At 38.0% G+C, this 24,435-nt stretch overlaps 3 protein-coding genes across 6 annotated transcripts; all 3 read right to left on the reverse strand.

Annotated features, from left to right (window-relative positions):
- Nucleotides 1-351: 351 nt before the first annotated feature.
- LOC114531247 lies at nucleotides 352-7,649 on the reverse strand. The gene is made up of 5 exons (XM_028552884.1): nucleotides 7,542-7,649; nucleotides 3,861-4,269; nucleotides 2,528-2,935; nucleotides 1,822-2,229; nucleotides 352-1,245 (listed from the first exon to the last, which is right to left on the reverse strand). Exons 2-5 carry the CDS (start codon nucleotides 4,263-4,265, stop codon nucleotides 844-846), a joined length of 1,623 nt encoding a protein of 540 aa, XP_028408685.1. The 5' UTR covers nucleotides 4,266-4,269; nucleotides 7,542-7,649; the 3' UTR covers nucleotides 352-843.
- Nucleotides 7,650-8,725: 1,076 nt separating this feature from the next.
- Nucleotides 8,726-14,688, reverse strand: LOC114531248. Of its 2 annotated transcripts, XM_028552885.1 has the most exons (6): nucleotides 13,873-14,688; nucleotides 13,310-13,504; nucleotides 12,606-12,728; nucleotides 12,359-12,478; nucleotides 9,901-9,986; nucleotides 8,726-9,552 (listed from the first exon to the last, which is right to left on the reverse strand). In XM_028552885.1, the coding sequence occupies exons 1-6, from the start codon at nucleotides 14,588-14,590 to the stop codon at nucleotides 9,334-9,336; spliced, it is 1,461 nt and encodes a 486-aa protein (XP_028408686.1). In that variant the 5' UTR covers nucleotides 14,591-14,688; the 3' UTR covers nucleotides 8,726-9,333. The 2 variants fall into 2 exon arrangements, with proteins under 2 accessions (XP_028408686.1, XP_028408687.1); XM_028552886.1 differs by lacking the exon at nucleotides 12,606-12,728.
- A 406-nt stretch (nucleotides 14,689-15,094) lies between these two features.
- LOC114531245 lies at nucleotides 15,095-23,808 on the reverse strand. Of its 3 annotated transcripts, none has more exons than XM_028552880.1 (7): nucleotides 23,166-23,250; nucleotides 20,588-20,997; nucleotides 19,811-20,218; nucleotides 19,127-19,534; nucleotides 18,455-18,862; nucleotides 17,036-18,078; nucleotides 15,095-16,097 (listed from the first exon to the last, which is right to left on the reverse strand). In XM_028552880.1, exons 1-7 carry the CDS (start codon nucleotides 23,197-23,199, stop codon nucleotides 15,419-15,421), a joined length of 3,390 nt encoding a protein of 1,129 aa, XP_028408681.1. In that variant the 5' UTR covers nucleotides 23,200-23,250; the 3' UTR covers nucleotides 15,095-15,418. The 3 variants fall into 3 exon arrangements, with proteins under 3 accessions (XP_028408681.1, XP_028408683.1, XP_028408682.1); XM_028552881.1 differs by lacking the exon at nucleotides 23,166-23,250 and adding an exon at nucleotides 23,670-23,808 and having other exon boundaries at nucleotides 15,096-16,097; XM_028552882.1 differs by lacking the exon at nucleotides 19,127-19,534.
- Nucleotides 23,809-24,435: the final 627 nt, after the last annotated feature.

Raw genomic sequence — 24,435 nt, forward strand, 5'->3', positions numbered from 1 at the left:
TCGAGCTAAAGCGAGAATCTTAAAATCGGTCAGTTTTTTTTCGTGGCCAGTCTTCGCTTTGGCCAATCAAAATAAATCGTTGTCGCATGTGACATGATAAAAGACAATTTTCCTAGGATTCAAACCACCATTGAATAACTCGCCATTGGCTAAGGGTAGCACAGTTATTTGATTCATTGTACTGCAATAATTAATAAAAAACTATACTATCCCAGAAAAAATCATACAGCATCTACTAATTTTGAAATGTTTCGCTTTTTACGATTTAAACCTTAATTTTTAACAAGTATTTAATACTTATCTTGTCATGCAAAACCGCAAAATTTACTCTCCAATAACTCCAATAACAAATGAATTCAATGAATTATTATTTTGTACTACAAAACTTATTATTTTATCGATATAAAATCATTAATTCTGATTTTCCACTTCTTTAACATTAGTTACAATTATATAACTGCATTTCTATACCACCGTCCCCTGGTTTACAGGATACCAAGAACTACCATCACGGAAGCATAGTACTAGTATGTATATTAAACCCAGTTCTAAATATGGTTTATGGATGCGCTACACTCATACCTCCCTGTAAACAAAGGGTCAGTTGAATAAAAAACAGTTAAATTTGAAGCATAGTTGATGAAAGGTCAATTTAGAATCGCGTATTTTGGATAAAACCATTACAAATGTTGGTCAGGGGCCGTTGTATAAAACTATACCAAACACACTACAGGAGATAATAGTTTCATATACGATAGTATCTGACCTATTTTAGCATTAAAAATTACGATGAACTACCCGAGAAGTTACATCCTCTTTAAGGCACTCTTACAAAAACCAAACCTAGTTATGAGCAACGGAATCGACTGGGTCCACTAAATGTTTTTTGTTGCTACGGACGGATTTAAAAGGACAGCCATCATCTTTATGAAACACAGGGCAATCCCCAATCTTCTTTTCGAGGCATTCGGAAGTACTGTGCATTTTCTTGAAGAACTCAACCAATTTCTGCCCAGATAACTCTTCCACCTTTCCCGCATGCGGAACATGGGACAACTTCTCGTAAACTTCCCCGAGACTTTTGGCATCTTTGAAGGGGCAGCCATTTTGGAATTCGGGACATTTCTCAATCGCTTCATTTAATGCCTTTTCATCAGCCTTCGCAAACGGGCAACCATCTTTGAACGCAGGGCATTTTTCTTGAATTTCAGTCGCATCAACTGATTCCAAGCTATCAATAACATGCTAAATGAAAGAATGGAATGGTAAAAGATTTATTGCCACGTAGACAATAGAATGCCTGTAATAGCGAAATAAGTCCCGCCACCAAATAGAAAGCCTGATCTATTTTTTATCTAGAGTAATAGCAAATACTGCTTCAATTATAAACCAAAATATTAATTTTCTGACGACTTTCAAAACGACAGACCGAAAACTAAGCGTTGCCTTTAAATAAAGTCTTTAAATAATAAATTTTCTCTTCAAACAGTTACGACATGTGATATTTTTATGGGGTATTCCGGTTCCCATCTTAAAAGGCATTGCTCGTGTACTCGACGATTTTAGAATCTTAACTTAACTAGGCCTATGTTCTTTCACACATCCCAGATTACCACGTAAGGAAAAATAATTCTCGTCGATATCTCATATACATCCCCTCTAGTTATTAAAACACCTGTGGATGAAGCAGTCCATCGAGAGTACATTGAGAGTACAGACGAACCGGATCCATTGAGAGACATCTCCAATGCATTTTTACAAAATCTACAATGTTATCAATCAAGTGGATTCATACTATCGATAGAAAATCACAGTGTATACCTGATCATGAGAGACAGAGTTAACAGGCTCTACCAGATGCTTTCCGTCCTCAGTACGGACACTCTTGAATGGGCATCCTTGATCTTTGTGAAATACGGGGCAATCACCTAATTTCTCTTCTAGACATTCAGAAGTATCGTGCATTTTCATGAACATTTCAATCATCTTTTTACCAGATAACTCATTTTCATGTCCAGCTGAATGTGGGACATGGGACAAAATCTCGTAAACTTCTGCAAAACTTTTGGCATCCTTAAAAGGGCAGCCATTTTGGAACTCGGGACATTTTGCAATGGCTTCTTTCATATCTTTGTCCTCCAGTTTACTAAATGGGCAGCCATCTTTAAAAGCAGGGCAATGCTGTTGCAAATGCGTGGTATCGATCTCTTTGAGCTCCTCAATGACGTGCTAACAATGAAAGGGAGCACAAATCAATCAGGAAAGATGTAATGTAATGTCTTAATGTATCATTTTGTCAAACAAAGTATAATATTTTTCCAAGTAAATAAAGTAAGCTAACAAACTGTTCGACTTCAGCAACAACATTGTTTCTCATTTTGGAGGCTTCCCACTAAGGGAATGTGTTCGCCAGGGAATAATTCGGGAACACGATTAGAAAGAAATATTTAGTTAGTTATAAATTAATGGAAATGAAATTTTTATGGCTAAATTAGTCTTTAGTAAATGGTCTTGTAAAGTTATGTACCTGATCATGGGCAACAGACTCAACAGGTTCCACCAAGTGCTTGCCTTCCTCAGTGCGAACACTCTTGAATGGGCATCCTAGATCGTTGTGAAACACAGGGCAATCTCCTAACTTCTCTTCCAGGCATTCTGCCGTATCGTGCATTTTCTTGAACATCTCAATCAACTTCTGACCGGATAATTCGCTTTCATGTCCAGCTGAATGCGGCACATGGGACAACCTCTCGTAAACTTCAGCAAGGCTTTTGGCATCTTTAAACGGACAGCCGTTTTGGAATTCGGGACACTTTTCGATCGCCTCCACTAGTTGCTTTTCCTCCACTTTAGCAAACGGGCAACCTTCTTGAAATGCAGCGCATTGTTGCTTAAGATGAGTGACATCGACAGTCCTCAGCTTCTTCGACACTCGCTGAAACAAAGTTGACAAAGTTTCCTAAAGGCTCGTTTACACTTGCGATTTTATGCGCGATTTTCTTGTTTTGACAGATGTGAACGAGTAATTAGCTACGAATGCTCTGATGTATAAGAACTCTTTTTGAAACATCAGTAACTAAACGACTCGTTCACATCTATCAAACGAAGAAAATACCAAATAAAATCGCAGTAAAAATTGCAAGTGTAAACGGGCCCTAATTAGTCCATCACTAGCGATTACATGCGTCGTAACGGCATCGAATTTGCTATAGACGTGTTTCAAGTCTCTTTTTTTGGATTTTTTCTCGGGATCACTGTAGGATAAATAGCAAGTTGATCCGTATATGAAGAAGTGGAGAAGAGGTTTGAAGAGAGTTTACCACAGCAATAGCCCTAGCCTGCATGGCAGGCGGTCCCTGAAATCGGCTACAATAGTCCCTGAATAGTAAGCAATAGCAGAGACGATGATAGATTTATATTTCGTCAGAATACATTGCAGTCAGGGAGTGTAAACTAAGAAAAACACGCGGAAACTACGTTCCAGCTCTGTGCATTGCCGAATTTGCTGATCACGGCATCTTCAATGGTTTGTTGTTAAGAAGCCTTCGTTAGTTCGTTTTAGTAAAAAATGCTGTTCAATAATTTACATACGGCATTATTTGGCTTATCTATTTTGTGGTCTCCGACATCAAGATATTCAAAATTAGGTCAGCTTCGACACCAACCGGTATAGGGCGTAAACGTAGGAGATATTTTTCAGAAAACTGAAAGTTAGTAGGTTTGTTGTACTCAAATATCACGTTCAGAACTGAAACATAATCTTATCTTTTAAAAGTCCTTTTAAAAGATACCTTTACACCTGAAGCTAAAGCAAAAAAGGTATTTAAATAATCCGAAGCCATGCACTTAATATCGCTTACTTCGTCATGGCCGATGGATTCAACCGGTTCAGCCAACCGCTTGCCGTCGTGAGTACGGACGCTTTTAAATGGGCATCCCTGCTGTTTGTGAAACACAGGACAATCTCCTAACTTTTCTTCCAGACTTTCAGACGTATCGTGCATTTTCTTAAACATATCAGTCAACTTTTGACCAGATAATTCCCTTTCATGTCCAGCTGAATGTGGAACATGCGATAACTTCTCGTAAACCTCAGCAAGGCTTTTGGAATCTTTAAATGGACATCCGGTTTTGAACTCAGGACATTTCTCAACTGCATCTTTGATCTGCTTATCTTCCACTTTAGAAAACGGACAACCTTCTTTGAATGCCGGACATTCTTTATCAAGGTGATCTGTTTTCACAACTTCCAATTCTTCTGCCATTTTTCTGAAAAGTTAAAACATATAATCATTTTCTAAATTTAAACAAGACGCCAATTCTGGCGGTTACTGCGTCGCGCCAATCGTTGCATGCAACTGTGCCCCATTTCCTGTCAATATTTATTCCTTTAGAAAAATGTTTCTTTCTTAGGTTTTCTAGTAAATAGAGCACTTCGTACAGAATATACGGGTAAAACTGCATTATAGGTGCTAGGCATATGTAGCTAACGATATACGTGAATAAGGCTGAGTTTGGAATCATGTACTCTGGGAATCAGTTTGTACTGAAATTCAATAGGATCGGTCTGGCCGTTTTTACCCTTTAAAGGAAAGTGCGGTTTGATTGAAAAATGGCATAGAATGGTATATACAAGGCTTTCATAGCATACAAGGCTTTCATGGCATACAAGGCTTTCATGATTCATGTGATCGTTGTCTGTAAACCCGTTTTAGTGCAGGTTTACCATGATCAGTGTGTGCTAGTGTATGCAGAGTGAGCATATCAAACAAGACAAGTCCCAGCATTATGATTACCTGTACGTATTTTCTCGAACGACAGACGTCTAGATTTCCTGCGCTATCGGCCATGCACAGCGACTCGTGTACGTGTTATTTTATATGACGTGTATCGTGCATGCTGTTTCCTGCTTTTGGTTCGCACGACCCGAGTTCGAATCCCGGCGACAACAAACTTTTTCAATTTTTATTTCAGTAAAATATTTCTTTTGTGGGGGTTACTAGGCTTAGATTACTATTTGAAGTGTGTTTAGCACGAAAATATTTCGATACGAAATCAAACGAGTTCAAAATACGACTATCTTAGATGGCCTGCGCGGCCAGGTAGACCGGGTCGAAAACGTAAAAAACACAAAAAAAACAACAAAAAACAAAACACCGACGGCAATTTAAGACTGCGTTCGCGCAGTGCGCGACGCAGTAAAAATTTTCTAGACGTGTATTTATGCACAATCTAGCACGAATTTACTCGCACAAATACTATGCAAAATTGACCCAGAACTATTGCCGGTATCACAATATAATGAGGGAAGTCAAGGGGGGGGGGGGTGATTTATGTGAGAGAGATACGTCCGTGATAGCCGTTGGTCTGGTGCAAAGAACAGAGGGGTTCTCAATCATATGTCTCCTCCGCTCATGTATGAATAATTTTGCTGTATACTATTGACTGTCTAAAATGGACGGAGAGCAAGCCAAACATACAGGGTGTCCCCCAAAAAACGAAAACTATTGAAATCACCCATAACAATGCCATTGTTAGAGTTTGAATGCCTAAGCACTCTGTTGGGCCCACATGTGTATAAATCGGGGTTGCCATAAGCATTTTTATGCATGCATGTGATGCAGTCAAATTTGCTTGTTCGCAAAAATGATATTTATTAACAATATTTACAATTTACAAATATGGATAACATTATTTTAATGTGCATCTCAAGGACCATGTCCTTCGACATGTCCCCTATCTCTAGCAACACAAAGCATTTAGCATTTTATAAGTTGAATTAAATCCCCACGGGCTGAAATTCGTGAACACGGCATTCAAATTTTAACAATGAGTGATTTGAATAGTTTTCGTTTTTTTTGGGACACCCTGTACAGGGTGTACCAAGGATGTACAGGGCACCCTGTATAGTAGCGAAACATATGCGTGTATTGATGCAAATTGTCTGTTGAGAACTAAAGATCACGATTCGTGAATAAACCAGGAACGTTGTGAAAAATCATGGACTTCACTGGCTCCAACGATCGAGGAACTGCATGTAGGTTCCATTTGAGAAATAATGGGAGCGGAGCTTCACCCTTTCTTAATTGCATGCAGCAGCTTTTCTTGCTGCACCAATACTGTTCATTTTATTTTATTTTATTCCAAAATAAACCACTATTCTTTCTATCTGATGCTTTGCTGGCCTACGTAGTGGATGCCTTGAGCCGCTTTTTGATTGGTTCCAGGCTTGTTGATTGATTTGTTTGTTTGCGTTGTATGTTACCGGGTAAAAAATTCGAACAAAAAATTATATACCACAGAGCCAAATTCTACATTTTGCCGCAAACCTTCTAAACAAATTTTCCCGGAATAGCATGAGGTAAAAATCCGAATCTTCTGGCCTCATTCATTAATTGGAAGGATATGTTGCATGAAGCGTTCACGTGAATGTTCTAATTGTTTTGACGTAAATTCAGCACAACAAGTGGTCCTGTCACTTCTGCTGTGATCGCCAAGAGATGAATTGCGCGTCAAATCACCCTTCATAGATTTCTGTACAATACGAGCTAGGCGATCTCAAAGAGCAACGACGGGAATATATGATATGTTCATGTATGGAATTGAATTGAATATATGAATGTTGGACTAGACATTAGACAACGCAAATATATAACAGAAAAAGCATTAGATCAGTGTTTGAGGTCATTGACTTTAGTGAATCTAGTAGAGCACGTACGCAAGGGATAAGTGCGTACCGTGCGGCTCGTTTTACCTGGTGCATAAATTGCTTAAGTGTGTGTCAGTAAAAATATTCTTCGTGTACTTCGCGAGTGTCGACAATGAATTCTGATATAAAGTACCGTACAACTAGATACAATTGTCTGATTCCTACTAAAGCATTCAAGATTCGCTTGTTCTCAATGGCAAGCGAATCAATCGTGACATATAACATGAAAGACTATATTCACTATAACCGGCTTCATATGCAAACCCAAATGGCCATGCTCTTTATTACTATAGACAGAGTATAGTGCAGAGGTTCCAATATAGCTAGTATTATAATACAATAGGCAACAATGTCGACCTTTGAAATTAATAGACATTTAGACCTCACATTCAGTTTTGCAAAGTTTTGCTAAGACATATAGAGGGCCTGTGGTGTTGTGGCAAGAAAATCTGTGCAAAAAATCGTTACCGGTCGAATATGTAGTTATATAATACTCGTCGAAACAAACACAAATATGTAAATGCGTTCAAAAATAGACACAAACACGAGACAGCCATATGCTTCTATTCAAAATGCAGTTTTCGATCTCATAGGTATAGCGACGTCGAAACATGAAACTTATACTCTCAGATAGAAGTTCCCAATGCCAATGGCAGTTAATGCGTTTAGTTATACAATATAAGACATATCACGTTCATATATAACTGAATATTAGCATACGCTGAAAGACAAGAAGATGTCAATATCGATCCTATACTATAAGACACAGTTGTGTGACAAACACAACCCTCTCCTACATAAGATCACGCATGTTAACCGTATTTTTACTCACCTGTTGTGTGTAATATCTCGAGTATTCTCTGCGTTTGTTAACCAAAATGCCAAGGATTTTCGGTCCTCCGCTGTTACACGACAAGAGGTGAAAGGAACCACGACACAATACAACTGCCGTTAATGATGATTCACCTTGGTAACCTGAATTACCTGATGAGCCGGTAAATCTTTAACATATGCCAGAGTTGAATAACACATTCGTGTATACGTATAAGTCCGTCGGAAAGTCTGAGGCGAACAAATTTACTAGAACAGTTATATATATATAATCCCGAAATAGTGAACATTAATTTGAAAAACTTATTCATTTAGATATTCATGCACGAGCCCAATTTTAGGCTTATGCATTTCGGGGTATGATTTTTATCTATACAAGGTGTATAAAAAAAACTGCAAATACCATCATTTGTATAAATACCATAAAATTTCAATGACTGTGCACTGAACTAATTACGCTTCTGGGATCTTAGTTCTGTTCTTAACTGAGCCATTCGTAATCGAACTCATAAGTTTAATTCACTTTGTATGCTTGTTTTGATAACCCTGGGAAACGTATTTTCAAATCCCAGAAGCGTAATCAGTTGCACAGTCATTGAAATTCTAATGTCGTGCCGGCATACAAATTATGGTATTTGCAGTTTTTTTGATACACCCTGTAGGTAAACTGCAGGTTATGGAGATAACGAAACAGTTTAAACTGGGTAAAAAGGTGGCAATTTGGTTTTCCTCATGTATCAAATTTGATGAACCTGATTGTAGCTATAATCATGTTAAAATTAGAGGGCGATAGATACGATTAGGTTTAGAAAGTTTTTAGCTCTTGGGAATTGGGATTTCAATATATAGTTTGGAAAATTGTAATCAGCATAGCTATACAAAAGGGGAACGCTGAATATTTCTGGTTTATATGTAACGCCATGCACTGATGCACATGCATACAGCTTATGAAAGCCTAATACTTCAGCTGGACTTCCTGTTATTTTGGAAAAGTCAACGGTATAATATCATTCAATGCAAGTCATGATATTGAAGCCTGCTTCAGCACTACCTATCTTAATATAATTTATGGCGGTTCCGCAAGTTCATTTACCGGTTATACTATCGCAATTCCCCTCGTTATTTTCCGGTGCATAATTATATGATTTATATCCTTTTCTTATTTTTATTTAAATTGATGGCCTAGTCTAAATAATAAATCCCAGATCTAACTCAGTAATAATAGTACAGTACTATTCAGTACAAATGAATCATCAAAAACTAGCCAAAAAGTGAAAGGAATATTATAATACAGACATACAGTACTAGAAATAAAGCAATTGATATTAAAATGACCGATAAACCTTGGTAAAAAGGTTAAGATTCCCTGCCCTGGTTCCGGTGGCCTTATTTTGCACAAGTTACCATTGCTGGGTGTTTAACAATCTTTTCGAACTTCACCTCGACAGTCCTTTTCGAGTATAGTCCGCTTTAGCCTCTTGAGGCAAGCATGAGTTTACATCAGTCATAAAACATGCAACAAGAATTTCCATTGAACAAATCGGTGTCAAATGCTGCCATGAAAATGGACAATTACATGGACTGTCATTTAAAAAAAAATAAAATATCGTAGCTAATAAAATCATAACACAGTTACCTGTAGCCTAATAATAGTTACCTGCATTATAGACTTTTAACTTAATTAAGGTTGATGGGAAACAGTTGCATTTATACTCAGCTTGTAATTAAATTGTAAAAGTCGGGACGAGTTTGAAAGTCGAATGTGAAGCATAAAAAATTTTCGATTGACTTTCTTATGTTGATTGATCTTGCAAGATCTTGCGTTCCTTAAGCTTTTTGACTAATTCTTCAATTGCTGCATTAATAGCTTCGTCTGCATGTTTAAAATGCTTCTTCTTTGCAAATACACCAGATTCAACATCTTTTGCTGTCCCATCGTACACCCAAGGTTCTTTAAATGAAAAAACTCTTCCTGAAACTGAGTACTCGATCATGCGACCATTATATTCTCTCTGTGTATAAAAAACAACACATCCCTCGTGAAGGCTTTTTGCGAATTAGCTAAAATGCAGAATTACGCAATCACAATATCTGAAAGGATTTTAGGAGTTAGATGCTATTTGCCTTGGTTTTTACCTACCACAGAATATGCTAGATATGAAATAATCTTGTCTGTTGTCTGATGTTGTCTGATCACAGAAATATATTAACCCCCGGAATAATCCAGTGGCTTATTGCCGTGGTAACGACAGGTAACGAGTCAATGGGAACTGGGCTGAGAACTCAGTAGTTTCAGAAGTAAAAATCTGTCAGATAACATGCTATCAGGGCAAACTTCCATAATTTATGTATATACATACTCTTCCTTCCTTTGTACCAGCAATGCCCCTAAGAAATTGTTCAATAGGGGTAAACGGTGGATTTGTCGGAACAGGCGGCGATGTAACTATAAAGGAATTTATAGTGAAATTCGTAATATTCGAATTGGAAAGGACGCCTATGGACCACTGAGCTATATAATAATTCCTGGAGGACCGGCTCGTCATTTTTCGGTAACTTCGCCGCCATCTTTTTGTCCGCAAAAACATGGCGGACTTCGCCCTTCTGCGCAACCGCAGAAGCTCTGCTGACGCCACATGGTTCCTTTTGGCTATGGTATTTACCACTGACCGGGCTCAATTATGAGCCCGCTACAAGGGTGTTCTCCCCCCTGGATTTAGTAAACAACAAGTTCTCCCCCCTGGCCTTTATAAAAAAAATTTCCCGTGAAAACTTGTTTTGTTTTTTTGAAATATAAAGTCGTAAAAACATCATTAATTGCATTTTTTTGAAATATAAAGCGTTTTTTTAAGATGAATACAAGTCGTAGACGCTGTTATTGCCAACGCAAGAACAAATATATATTAAAACGTCAAAAAATTGTGGACAAAATTGAAGATTTTAAAATTCTGACACGAACTGACAGCCGTGACAGGTGTTTTTTTTTATATTTTCATTATTTCTACATTCCTATAACAAATGCTTGAACTTTTTGGCACTATTGTCGGACATTTTGGGGACAATTGGATATTTATGGACATCAATTAGACTTTTTTGAACCCTGCATGAACAGCAGAATTACTGAAAGTATGCAATTAATAATGTTTTCTTGAATGGTCTTGAATGTCTTCAGGACAATATATCTAGGTATAATCCAAAGAAACAGAGGCCAAAGCTCAGGGGCAAAATGCTTGGCAGCTGACTAAGTGCAAGAATATAGTTTCAACCATGAGTCATTTTTGCATAATATACTTTTCAGTAAGGTCATCAGCTTAATTGTACCTCAATGGGCTATAAAAGTTTTCAATATTATCTAATTGCACCCCTGGACCCTGGTCTTATTAATGAACAATATTCATCCCTCCATAGACTCAATTACTCCTGATTAGCCCATTGAATTTAGCCCTCTTGAAGTTTGATACCATAAACAGAAAATTATAAAAGTGGCTGCAGATTGAAGATACACTGCTCACACAATGCATGTTTATATTTATTTCTTTTATAAATATAACAATGGTTATAAAAATACCAGCCAAAACAAAATCAGATAACATGGTAATCAAGGATAACAATGCAGATTCATAACAATGTGTATAATATGCTTAATACATCTCAGTTCAATGTTCCAACAAATTGCATGACAATTAATTAATAAGCCATCTCTAGCTTGCTTTATTTCATTAATTAATAAGCCACCTCTAACTTGCTTTATTTCATAGCATCTTCATCCTGAAAAATATAAATGGAGATCTGATCAAGTTTTATTCACAAGGTGCAAGAAGTTAAAAAATCAATTAATATAAGCCAGTGATAATTGATTTGAATTTGACAAGGCAAACAAGATAATATATTAACTAGGTTTTAACAGTCACCATCATCAGAGGTTGAAATTTACACTGTTTGCAGCAAAAATCTTATTACTTTGTATCAGCACCCACTCAGCACTTTTGTCAGTTAGATCATGTTAATTATTGCTTAATAAATCTAATGGACTCACTGGGGGGAAGGCCTACCTATTTACATTATTGTTTGCTATCATGAAAACAAAATAGACCAAACTCAAAGATTGACATTGCTAGGAATTTTAATAATTCCTTCCCCACACAAGTCAAGAAAATGATAAAGTTTGAGTATATAACATTGCACATGTACCAAAGGTCTAAAATAGTATATTTGCTGTTTGTACCATAAGTTTTGATGGATTTATATGGCTCAGAACCTTTGGTAATCAGTTTATATTCGAGTCCAAAGGCAAAAAACTGAAATTGTTTTTTAATATAAAAACCCGGCTTACCTGGATGCCATAAAATAAAAGCCGAATGAGAAAAATCATTCCCCCGATAAGTGAATTAAGCCATTCACAACGTCAGACATATAGAGCACAAAGCTACGTCTCCTTTCCATTTGTTGAACAGGAAAAAACAGGATTTATATGAAATACAAAAAATATATACCGAAAGCCGAAAATATTTTCATAAAAACCAGGGGGGAGATGGACACAGTTTTTCACCTTGTATCGCGGTATGTCAGTGGTAACTACCATGAGCAAAAGGAACCATGTGGCGTCAGCAAAGCTCAAAATCCGCCATGTTTTTGCGGACACGATTTGGCCGCGAGCCGGTCCTCCAGGAATTATTATATAGCTCAGTGCTATGGACCTGGCGGGGTCTTCACTATTAAAGATAAACCAGTACCAAATATAATGATTAAATTGCCTTGAACTCTACCCCAGGTACTAATGTTCACCCTTGATCACTTAAAATAATAGTAATGACGTACTCTTTTCAGGAATATGTGGCGGCGGCATCGGACTGAACACATACAAAACGAGTAAACCAATTATCAATGCGAGAAGACAGCCAGCAACCATACGGATTGAGAGAGGTGTCGGAGTGACAGCTAAATGGCAGAGAAGCAACAAACAAAATTATTGACTATATATGTAAATGACATAACTACCGTCGTGTCTTGCAGTCACTTCAGACCGCATTCCCAGGTACTGATAATGTACAATGCATGCACGTACCCCTTTCAGGAAAATCTGGCAATGGCCTCCAAAATGACACGTAACAAGCAAGTAGGCCAATTATCAATACGAGAAGAAAGCCAGAAAGCATACGGAATGAGAGCGATGTCCGAGTGACAGCTACTGAATAGCAGAGAAGCAACAAACAAAATCAATCAAATTATAACTTCAAGACTGAGTTGGTTGTGTAAATGACATAACAAAGCTCAAAAGAGAGCTTAACTGTCATCGCGTGTGCTGGCTACATGCACGTGCCCCTTTCAAGAAAATCTGGCAGTGACTTCGAAAAGGGCACGTACCAAACAAGTAAGCCGATTGTCAATACGAGGAGGCAGCCAGAAAGCTAACAGAATGATAGCAGTGACGTAATATACGGAATGATATTCTCACAGGAGCGAGAAAACACGTAATCAATGAAAGTCAAAACTCGGTTGGTGCCACTCGACACCTTCTTAGCTGACCCAATTTAATCTTCTTAGCTGACCCAATTTAATCTTCTTAGCTGACCCAATTTAATCTTCTTAGCTGACCCAATTTATTCTTCTTAGCTGACCCAATTTATTCTTCTTAGCTGACCCAATTTATTCTTCTTACCAGTGGACGTTTACAGCGTAAACCTTCGGTTTTGCTTAAAAAATTGTAGCAAACGACCTGAAAACGAATTAGGCCTATATCAAGACTGTCTGAATAAGAGTTACCTATACCTTCTGTCTTTTGATAATGCGGCCAATATCTTGTCACATCAGGGGACTTGAACATGTTGTAAACCAGAGACGCAGCCATTGCGCTGGAAAATGGTTGCCAATCTTCTGTAGCTCTTTTACTCCCATCTGCAAAATCTGACACACCTTTTATAACAGCCCACTCTATACCAAGATCATATGCCGCTGCAAACAAACCTAAATTAAAGAAAACAGAAGAGAAAAAATAGCATACAAGATTATGGATCAGGAATTGTCGAATAATGCGGACAAGGAATTGTCGAATAATGAAAATACGTCCTTGCACCTGATGGAAGATTAAGAACAATACGTTGAAAGGATCGATTTACGTTGCCAATAGCTGTCATTAGACAATTGTACGCTTCTTATATTCTTAAACAAAACTGCTCGATCATATTCGCTTTTCACATGCACAATGCGATTTGAATATGCAAACGTTGCTCAAAGAAAATAGTGACTCAAAAAGATGCATATAGAATTAGTCACCCAAAAGAGTTTGCCACATTATTCAGTATTAAAATTACGTATACGTCAAAGTAACCTACCTTCACCCTCCATTTCGAGACCATCAGCGTCTGGAAAATCTTCCAGCAATTGTAACCGTCTTTTGTCGTAGTCAATCAACTCAGGACCACTCAACATTACAGCTTTCTTATTTACTTTGGGATGAAAACCACTTTTATTTTTAATAGGTGGCTCCCAACCATGGTCTGCAGACAGAATAAGCTTTGCCATATTCCTGCTGACGTTCTCTTTGAAACCACGATGCTCGTATTTGCCGTCGTCCTTGACTTTCTTAAACGCGTGATTCGCCAATTTCGCCGAAATTATCACGTCGCCGAGTTTTGCCTTCTCCCGGTCGAGGGCGGCACACACTCCGACGAAAAGCACAGCTTTGGGTTTCAAAACTTCGGTAGCATTTTTGACAACAATCACAGCCGGTAGCGGTCCGGCTTCGCATCGCATCAGCGCCACGGTCACATTCGTATTTCGCGGATTTCCATAATCGAATTCACCGAAATCCACAAATCCCAATCCCATGTCAGGGCACCAACTTCGACGAATAGGTTTCAGTCTCAAAAACGAGTAGCAACTGTTGAATTCGTGGTCTGTTGCAGTAACTAACAGAATGTCAATAGGAAGCCGCGATTGAATCTCATCACTCAACCATTCGTAACGTTCCGATCCAATTTCCTTCTTTTCTGGAAGTATCCAGTCGAGTTCTGGCGGTGGTAATACGCGATCCTCGCTTTCTGTGGACATCCCCGCATCAATTACCCTCTACGAAGTTTAAATAACGATTTTATGTTCGCGAGAACGATTTTATTTGCAAAATGAATTCTAGTCATATACGTGTCTTTTGTTCGGGGGAAAACCCAACTGAAAAGCTATTTCAGGTATGTGCTGAGTAGCCTGAGTTCGAAATAAGGTATTTATTTGCATAAATTTGCAGCATCCGATGCCGATGGATGGATAACATGTAAGATATAAAACACAAGTAAGTTTAAGTTTTAATAGTTATTTCGTTAACAAAACTGGACGTTTCGTCCGTTTTATTATTCACTACGAAACTTAGTTCGGTCCTGACTCAACTAGATACGAACTGCGCTTTCATTAGAGAAATAGCTAATTCAATTGACAAACTCTGCAGATTTTAGACTTTTGCTTGGTGGAATTTTATTTCCTAAAAATTATGAGTTAGTTTCATTCAGGATGATTGAGTTAAAGCTCAAAATGCTGCGATTTAGTTTTGGTTGAATCGAGTTGCGTTTTTTCACATACATAATGTACATGCATGCGCGTTGTTATAATAAACAATTTTCTTTATGTGAACCAATTTTATTAATAATCACTAATTTCCAAGTAGCTTTAAAATAGTATAGATATAGTTAAATTCTTACGCTAAATCAATCAACTTATGTTCAAATTTCCAAGTAGAAAAAAGAAAACTCTAAGTTGTTGTCAAACTTTGGTATAATCGAATTAGGTAATCGATCAGCCAGTATATCAATCCCCAAATAATTATAATCAATACATGAAAACGGTCCACGATTTATTTCACTAAACGTTTTTCTAAGCACGTTTATATGTTCACGAGAGCAAGTAGGAATACAAGATGGCAAAAATGGCCACGGCCAGCCCCAAAATAATGAAGAGAGCGCCACTTGATGAATTGCTGGCATGGTCCGGCTTCACAAGCGGTTTTTCTTCAAAGGTTTGTCGTGCGCTAGGTTTTTTCATTAGGGGTTTACTTTCAATCCTCGTTGGAAGGTCAGACTCGATACCACACAGCTCCGCCATCTCAGCAAACATTTCGATGTGAAGATGGTAAGCCTTAATGGACTCGTTCACAACACGATCGGCCTCTTCTTTGTCCAACGGCAGCGAATCAAGTGCGCGACGATACCGCTGTTTGAACTCCCCAACCTTGGGAATGTTATCGAATTCGTAGAATTGGACGCCATTGGAGTCAAAGAGGTTGTACGTTTTCACAAAGATCTTCTTCAAAACCTGACCTCCAGAGAGGTCACCCATGAATCGAATATACTGGTGAGCAACCAACAACATCGGGTCTTCTTCGCTCAGCTGTCGAAGTCGCGCCATGTAGCGCTTCGTTGCCTCCAGCGGTTCGATTTCGTCTTTCCAGTCGCTTCCATAAAAATATTCCAAATCTTCTACAATCTTCGGTGTTCTCCTCAGCTCAGTTGGGAAGTAAACGGGCTTGAGTTTCGGGTGAGATTTGTGCTTGTCTCCCTCCTCCTCCAAAGTGCTAGACAATTTACAAAGAAAAAATTTAAGATTAGCATAGTTAGGAAATGTTAAGAATTATCTATAAATTTTCTTTTCAGGAAAGGCTATATATAATTTCGTAGTTAGGATATTTGAGAAAAATAAAAAAGCTGTATTAAAGGTAGTGAACATACACGTTCAAACGCCAAACTAGCCTATACGAAGTTGCATGCATGGAGAAGATGATTTCGAATCATCTTTCTGACACGGGTCATCGCAGTTGTAGCCGGAAAAGATGTGATTTCGGAGTTTATTATTAGCGTACTAAAATTACCGCATGCTGCTTGGTCGAAAGGAGTACAGTTATTTCATTAATTGACTGCAATTAATTAATGATTTTGCCAAAATAAACAAAATGGCGGAAAGTTTTATGTTAACATAATAAAAAAAGAAAGGGCGATTCTAATTTGGCAAAACTTTCAAACATCACTCATACTGTTAATGCCGAATTGTATTCGCTATCGCATGATTATACCTACACCAATAGCGTGCATGTACTGTTGTACTACACGCGTAAAAACGCTCAGGTTGATGCAAGTTGATATAAACAGGATGAAGCATGTTGTGCTGCCCACATTGTTCAGAGTTGTTATCAATATTGAACAATATTGTTACACCCGATTCAGTTTCAACAATATTGTTCAATGTTGATAACAACTCTGAACAATGTGGGCAGCACAACATTGCTCCATCCTGTTTGTATCAACTTGCATCAACCTGAGCGTTTTTACGCGTGTAGTTGAATCAAGAACGGAAGGTTCAACAACTGATTGTGCGATGTCAGCAATTTTTTCGAAAAACTCAATGCATGAGTAAATTCACGATTATGGGGGTACGGCTAGACTGGCTAAGTTGTTTGTTGAAGAATATACAATTATCTTACATTAATAGTATAAAGCAAATAATAAGTTTGGCTACCTGTAAATGAAGTATAGGTTGGATAAATATAATTTATATCCGGCAGGATCGATTTTGCCTTTAATTAAACCTCTGACAAAGGGTGATGTTTCAGTCTTCTTGTGAATACTTTTGGTATTTTCTGTCAATTCTTGATGGAGAACAATGCCAGATGAAGACAACAGTTCAGCTCCAATCTCTTGTTCTGCTTCCTGTGCGCTTTCAACGATCACTCTGCTCGTTAAATTTTCTTCAATTTTAGCAATCATGAGCTTGCCATCGCTACACACCGTCTTGAACGGACACCCAACATCGGTCTTGAAGACAGGACATTCACCGATCTGCTTCTGCATTTCGACACACACTTCATGAATCATCTTTAGACTTCCCAGCACCTCGCCGTGACTTCCCTGCTCCTCTTCAATTTCAGGGATTTCATCAAGCTTGGAATAGATATCACTTAAGCTTTTGCACTCTTTGAAAGCACAACCGTCCTTGAATTTCGGGCAATTCAGAGCACTTTTAAATGCATCCGAATTGGTGGCAACGTTGGCAAAAGGGCAGGATGGTTGAAATGCCGGACAAGCTTCTTGTAAGTTGACTACCTCTGTTGTCATGATCTTCGTCTTCGTGGGACAGGAAAGTACAGGCTCTTGGAGAGGGGCGACAAGTGAAGCTGCTGGTTCCACCAAATGCTTGCCTTTTTCATCGCGAACACTCTTGAATGGACATCCTTCATCTTTATGAAACACAGGGCATTCTCCCAATTTTCCTTCTAGACATTCAGAAGTATCGTGCATTTTCTTGAACAGCTCAATCAACTTCTGACCAGATAATTCACTTTCATGTCCAGCGGAATGTGGAACATGGGACAATTTCTCATAAACCTCAGCAAGGCTTTTAGCGCTATTAAACGGACAACCGCTTTTGAACTCCGGGCATTTTTCAATTGCTTCTTTCATATCGTTGTCTTCTAGCTTTGTAAATGGGCAGCCATCCTTAAATGCAGGGCATTTCTGCTTTATGTCAACGGAATCGACGGTTTGAAGTTTCTCCATAACGTGCTACAGCAACAAAACAAAGGTAAAAACATGAAAAATCAGAAAATATATAGATCCAGCATCAGTTTTGAACATAAAAATTTGTCTGCCTGAAAACGACTGCGTTAAACGATATTATAATACTCTGTATCCTGCAAGTTTTGCATACAACTGTGCATAAAGGAAATCGAATTCGTTAAGTTATACGCAGCAAAATAATTCTCTTGTGGGCTTCACCTATTTTTGCACATTAGGCATACAGTACTGTCCAGAAATAACCTAAATTTTAGACACTGTATATATTCTTAGGAAAGAGGCCATAGATTTAATATAATTATTTGATGTTTTTCAAAAAAATTTTCAAAAATCGATGCTATATATAGTTGAAAACGGTGTATACCTGATCATGAGAAACAGACACAACAGGTTCCACCAAATGCTTGCCATCGTCACTGCGGACACTCTTGAATGGACATCCTTGATCTTTGTGAAATATGGGGCAGTCTCCCAACTTTTCTTCCAGACATTCAGAGGTGTCGTGCATTTTCTTAAACATTTCAATCATCTTTATACCGGATAATTCGCTTTCATGTCCGGCGGAATGTGGAACATGGGATAACTTCTCGTAAACGTCTGCGAAACTTTTGGCATCTTTAAACGGGCAACCGTTTTTGAACTCGGGACATTTTGCAATGGCATCTTTCATATTTTGGTCTCCCAGGTTGGTGAATGGGCAGCCATCTTTAAATGCAGGACAATGCTGTTGTAACTGCGTGGCATCGATCTCTTGTAGCTCCTCAATGACGTGCTAAAAGGAAAGAAAGTTGCAAACCAGTCAAGAGATACAGTACATATCTACTGTACAAATCACGATCTTTATTTTGCTCACGATTACCGTTATACTCGCAGATTAGAAGGGCGTCTTTTATCTCAGTTTATCCGGGGGTTTTTTAACGAGTGCACTTGTTTGCGTGAACAATGAATTCGGCAATTTGATTATCTAGAGAAACATTTTTTCGATTTTTCGCTAATTATAAATCACCTAGTGGAAAGCAGACTTGAAGTTACGTACCTGTTCATGAGCAACGGACTGAACTGGTTCCGCTAAATGTTTGCCTTCCTCATTTCGGACACTCTTGAATGGACATCCTTGATCTTTGTGAAATATGGGGCAGTCTCCCAACTTTTCTTCCAGACATTCAGAGGTGTCGTGCATTTTCTTAAACATTTCAATCATCTTTGTACCGGATAATTCGCTTTCATGTCCAGCGGAATGTGGAACATGGGATAACTTCTCGTAAACTTCTGCGAAACTTTTGGCATCTTTAAATGGGCAACCGTTTTTGAACTCGGGACATTTTGCAATGGCATCTTTCATATTTTGGTCTTCCAGGTTGGTGAATGGGCAGCCATCTTTAAATGCAGGACAATGCTGTTGTAACTGCGTGGCATCGATCTCTTGTAGCTCTTCAATGACGTGCTAAAAGGAAAGAAAGTTGCAAACCAGTCAAGAGATACAGTACATATCTTCTGTACAAATCACGATCTTTATTTTCCTCACGATCTTTATTTTGCTCACGATTACCGTTATACTCGCAGATTAGAAGCGCGTCTTTTTTTCTCAGTTTATCCGGGGTTTTTTAACGAGTGCACTTGTTTGCGCGAACAATGAATTCGGCAATTTGATTATCGAGAGAAACATTTTTTCGATTTTTCGCTAAATCATCTAGTGGAAAGCAGACTTGAAGTTACGTACCTGTTCATGAGCAACGGACTTTACTGGTTCCGCTAAATGTTTGCCTTCCTCATTTCGGACACTCTTGAATGGACATCCTTGATCTTTGTGAAATATGGGGCAGTCTCCCAACTTTTCTTCCAGACATTCAGAGGTGTCGTGCATTTTCCTAAACATTTCAATCATCTTTATACCGGATAATTCGCTTTCATGTCCAGCGGAATGTGGAACATGGGATAACTTCTCGTAAACTTCTGCGAAACTTTTGGCATCTTTAAACGGGCAACCGTTTTTGAACTCGGGACATTTTGCAATGGCATCTTTCATATTTTGGTCTCCCAGTTTAGTGAATGGGCAGCCATCTTTAAATGCAGGACAATGCTGTTGTAACTGCGTGGCATCGATCTCTTGTAGCTCCTCAATGACGTGCTAACAATAAAAGAAAGGTTCGAACTTGTCAGAAAATAAAATCAAATAGATTAATCTGGAAAAATGTTACATTTGTTGTGATTTTCCTTTAAGGCATTTTCCTTTAAGGCTTCAACGCTGAGATTTGTTTTGTTTAATAACCGCCGCGCAGGGCCGAAACAAAACCCCATATTTTGCCTTCATACAAAACATTGTATTCTCCCAGATCTATTTTCATACTATATAACTCTCCTGACGAAGGCCCTCAGGTCAAAACGTCGCGAAGTGTTTTGTCTATTTTAGGAAGCTGTTAGACCACATTTGATATTGACATTATTGTATAGTTATTGTATTTACTGGTCTCTTGCGACAAAAAAATAAATTACATACTTGATCATGGGCAACAGACTCAACAGGTTCCACCAAGTGCTTGCCTTCTATATCGCGGACATTCTTGAATGGACATCCGTCGTCTTTATGAAACACCGGGCAATCTCCCATCTTTTCTTCCAGGCACTCAGAAGTGTCGTGCATTTTCTTAAATATCTCAATCAACTTCTGACCGGAGAATTCACTTTCATGTCCAGCCGAGTGTGGCACATGAGACAATTCCTCGTAAATGTCAGCAAGACTTTTGGCATCTTTAAAGGGACACCCGTTCTGGAACTGCGGACATTTTTCGATGCTTTGCATCAGCTGCTTATCAACAACTTTGGCGAATGGGCAGCCTTCTTGAAATGAAGGGCATTTCTGTTTGAGGTCAGAGGTCTGCACAATTTTAAGGTCCTCGTCTTTCATGACTAAAATGAATGGGTAACTTAAGGTAACCATAACGCGTAATTACTGGATTTTTTTCGCTATTTGGACCGCCGAACGAAATTGATCTCTGAAATGTGCTAAACTGAGAAAAATACTTTGAGATAGCGAACACCATTCACATTACGAGTTCTATGTCTTCATCCATTTTATCGCTTCATTATTTGCGTACATTTTTGATTTTGCATGTGCATGGTCAAATGTTACCGTGAGTATATTCGAGAAGGTCGAAAATATTTGACAAATGAGTATATGTCTTAAGTTTTGTCTTAAGTTTAGCTTGTAAAATTGATGAACATGAGAAAGAAGGATTGAGTATAATTATTTCTGGTAAATAAAGGATAAAATACTTGGATCGGGCTGGCGTATGAGGTTAGAAGAACTTCTGGTCTGAAACAGACAAGAGTATTTAATACCTCTTTGCCCTTTGGCCGTATCTTTTGCGGACCACACGAGATTGTGTGAGTTATTTTTCCCGGAAAAGAAAAGGAGAGACACGATGAGTTTCTGCGTGCATGGATTAGAGAAAATACAATGTGAGGCAGCAAGATTCTCATTCTCCACAGGTGTATACGTACCGCCGGATACCACACAAATTTATATGATACACATGAATCTTTTTTAAAATCCTTTGATCATTATGTGGGAAAAGCAAATTGTCGCGGAAAACGGTAAACGCGTCCGCTTATATGCCTGTAGAGATGCAAAATTTGATATTTCAAATATCATTGCAGGCCCATAAGAATTTATACCAATGCATACAAGTGCGCATTACTATCAATGACAATATTGATATCCTCATCTAAACTGGACAATATATCTTCATACCAAGGGCGCTTTATTTATTACACGATAGATAAATTACAGGTTATTCAGAGTATTTCAAGGACACTGCACTTAAGTGTATTGTTATCGAAATACTTTGCTTCAATTCAATTCAAATTATGATCTTCTCGGAAGAGCTTTCGGAAAGTAGGATGAATTTTTTTAAGCATTCAAAAACTTTTTTCACTAAACAATGGAAATTCTGGAGTCATAGAACAACATATTTTCAGATTGTTTTAATATTAGGGTAGTACAAGCGAACGAAGCGAATTACGTACTGCTTAACAAAACATTGCATGTGCTGCATATCTGGCAAAAAACAGTCCTCTGGTCTCTGGACCCCAGTACGAGTACTAGTTTTTCCATGTTATTACTATTTTACTATTTCTATACCCGTTTTGCCTGTGAATTAATATAAAGCTAAGATGCAGTCGAAAAGCTTTATTTTAATAACTGCTATTATAAATGGTAATTTTAACGAGGTATAGTCCCTTGGTTAGGCGATATGCATGTACATACACTATATCTTACTTCTGAAACCCTAATTCGCATGAGCTATTAAGCACTGAAACTCAGATACAAATCTCAAATAATTTACAATATTCCCTGACTTATGATTTAGTTTAAATTGTATCATTTGGAAATATATGGACAACAGGAATAAGCAGAGTAGGGTTCATAGGACCAAAAACTCTTTGTGAGGGCATTGCAAACAAGTCATGATTGGGGACGAGGGGGGGGGGTGGGTCATGTGATTTAGGAAAACTTTTATAATTGATATACACACTTTTGCATACCACTGGGCTTATATTTTGAGCATGAATAGTAACCATAAATATTCAGAAATAATCCAGTATGTGCTCAATATTTGAAGAATTTACTTTGAATGGCCCTGAGAATTGGACATTCTCTGTAAATGCTTTTTACAATTTAATATTTGATTATCAGTGAACTGTTTGGACATGTTCATAGACTCCACATTGGATTAATATAGCTAAAAATTTTAGTTTTGTTTATTACATGCATTAAATAGAACATGACTGATTGTGTACATCAGTAATCAACCTCATTATATATACATCAGTAATTAAAAGGTTTCACCTCAAAGTCTATAAAGACTAACTAATCTGAATCACAATGCAGTCTCATTAAATAAATACAAATGAGGTTTCATAGCTTAGCTTTAAAATGCTAATTCATGTTTCAGCTCCTAGGTTATATCAGAAAAATGTAAACAAATCACAATTTAGCTGTGAATTGCCATGAACTACAATTTTTTTGCTCTGGTGCTATGTTCAAAATAAAATTTAAACTTTGCAACACTCACATGATATTTTGTTGATATTTTGACTATTGCACATGATATTTTGTTAGGGCTTTAATACGTAGTTTGTTAGGAAAATTTAAACCCAGGCCCTGAAATGATTAAATTGTTGCAAGAGCTCTTTGCTCAGTATGGCAACCTCAGTTTATAATTACAAGAGTTGCAAAATGCCAGATAAGCATGAATCAGCAAAATTGACAAAATGATCTAGTACCTGTATTTTATGATCTCCGATTACGTGGAATGTTGTGTCATAAAAATGTGATCATAAAAATGGCAAATAATGTGCGTGCTCAAAAAGTACTAAACGAATGCATGGTTTAAAAGAATAAAATGAGTGAAATAATTAACACTGTCACATACAAAGCGAGCGCCTTTATTTAAATACAATGAAATCCTTCACAGTGCCAGTGGGCCTTCCCTACTAGAAATTGTTCTCGCACGCAAACCTGTTACCGGTGAAAAGCAATGTTAATGGACATAAATATATTCGAAATAGCAACCTACCTGAAAACACGTTTAATTTAGGACGATATCTTCGGGACGATTAGGAGAAGCGTCAGCTCGACAACTTCTTGAAGTCTTTGTAGTTACTCAGCTGATAGACTGATATGTTCCTAATTTCTGTGAAACTTGAAACCACCGGAATTACTTCCACTTGCAAAAACAGGTATTCTTCTCAAGCTTTGTTGAAGTTTATAATATCTACAAAATTAAATTCGGACAATGCTGAGTCATGATGAAGCAGCGCGCTCCACTTGTGCAACAGCCTCAAAGGCTTAAACATGCAGTTGCAGGGAACATCAATCTTAGAAAATAATGTTTGTTATTCGAAAATAAAGCGGGTATAACATAAATGCTGCGGAGCAATATAGTCTTGCTTTTTAGATCTTAAAGTACAGAAAACAAGTTACGCGGAACTGCGTTTCTAGAAAATCCAGAAACTGCGTCTGGTATGTAAGGTAGAATGGAAGGTATAGCCGAGTAAGCCCACCTTTATCAACTCATCGTTCTACCACCGGAACGCTAGCAGTAGCGCGGAACGGATGATTGAGGTAGAAACCGACAGAATCAAGCCACTTCGTTATCTCCGTTTAGCTGCAAGCAATCCACGATAATTTCTTCTAAGAATAAGTCAGAAAGAAATTCTTCTCCCAACAGGCTGGGAAGTTTGCTTCATGACCGATGGAGGGATATATTACATCGAGATAGAATGAGGATGGAATAGAGTAGATAGAATATAGATAGGAATCATAGGATCATGCAGCGGGTG

The sequence above is a fragment of the Dendronephthya gigantea genome, unplaced genomic scaffold (assembly GCF_004324835.1).
Source record: "Dendronephthya gigantea isolate DGI-Jeju-01 unplaced genomic scaffold, DenGig_1.0 000070F, whole genome shotgun sequence".
Lineage (NCBI taxonomy): Eukaryota > Metazoa > Cnidaria > Anthozoa > Malacalcyonacea > Nephtheidae > Dendronephthya > Dendronephthya gigantea.

Excerpts from the sequence above, each read along its gene's own strand:
- LOC114531247 (XM_028552884.1), bottom strand. The coding sequence starts at position 4,265 with ATGGCAGAAGAATTGGAAGTTGTGAAAACAGATCACCTTGATAAAGAA. Across the intron at positions 2,936-3,860 it reads AATCCATCGGCCATGACGAA|CGAGTGTCGAAGAAGCTGAG; the intron begins GTAAGCGATATT and ends ACTTTGTTTCAG. Across the intron at positions 2,230-2,527 it reads AGTCTGTTGCCCATGATCAG|CACGTCATTGAGGAGCTCAA; the intron begins GTACATAACTTT and ends TTTCATTGTTAG.
- LOC114531248 (XM_028552885.1), bottom strand. The coding sequence starts at position 14,590 with ATGTCCACAGAAAGCGAGGATCGCGTATTACCACCGCCAGAACTCGAC. Across the intron at positions 12,479-12,605 it reads GCCAGATTTTCCTGAAAGGG|CTGTCACTCCGACACCTCTC; the intron begins GTACGTGCATGC and ends TCTGCCATTTAG. Across the intron at positions 9,987-12,358 it reads GCCACATATTCCTGAAAAGA|TTACATCGCCGCCTGTTCCG; the intron begins GTACGTCATTAC and ends ATTCCTTTATAG.
- LOC114531245 (XM_028552880.1), bottom strand. The coding sequence starts at position 23,199 with ATGTGCAATAGTCAAAATATCAACAAAATATCAT. Across the intron at positions 18,079-18,454 it reads TGTCTGTTTCTCATGATCAG|CACGTTATGGAGAAACTTCA; the intron begins GTATACACCGTT and ends TTGTTGCTGTAG. Across the intron at positions 16,098-17,035 it reads AACCTATACTTCATTTACAG|CACTTTGGAGGAGGAGGGAG; the intron begins GTAGCCAAACTT and ends TAAATTGTCTAG.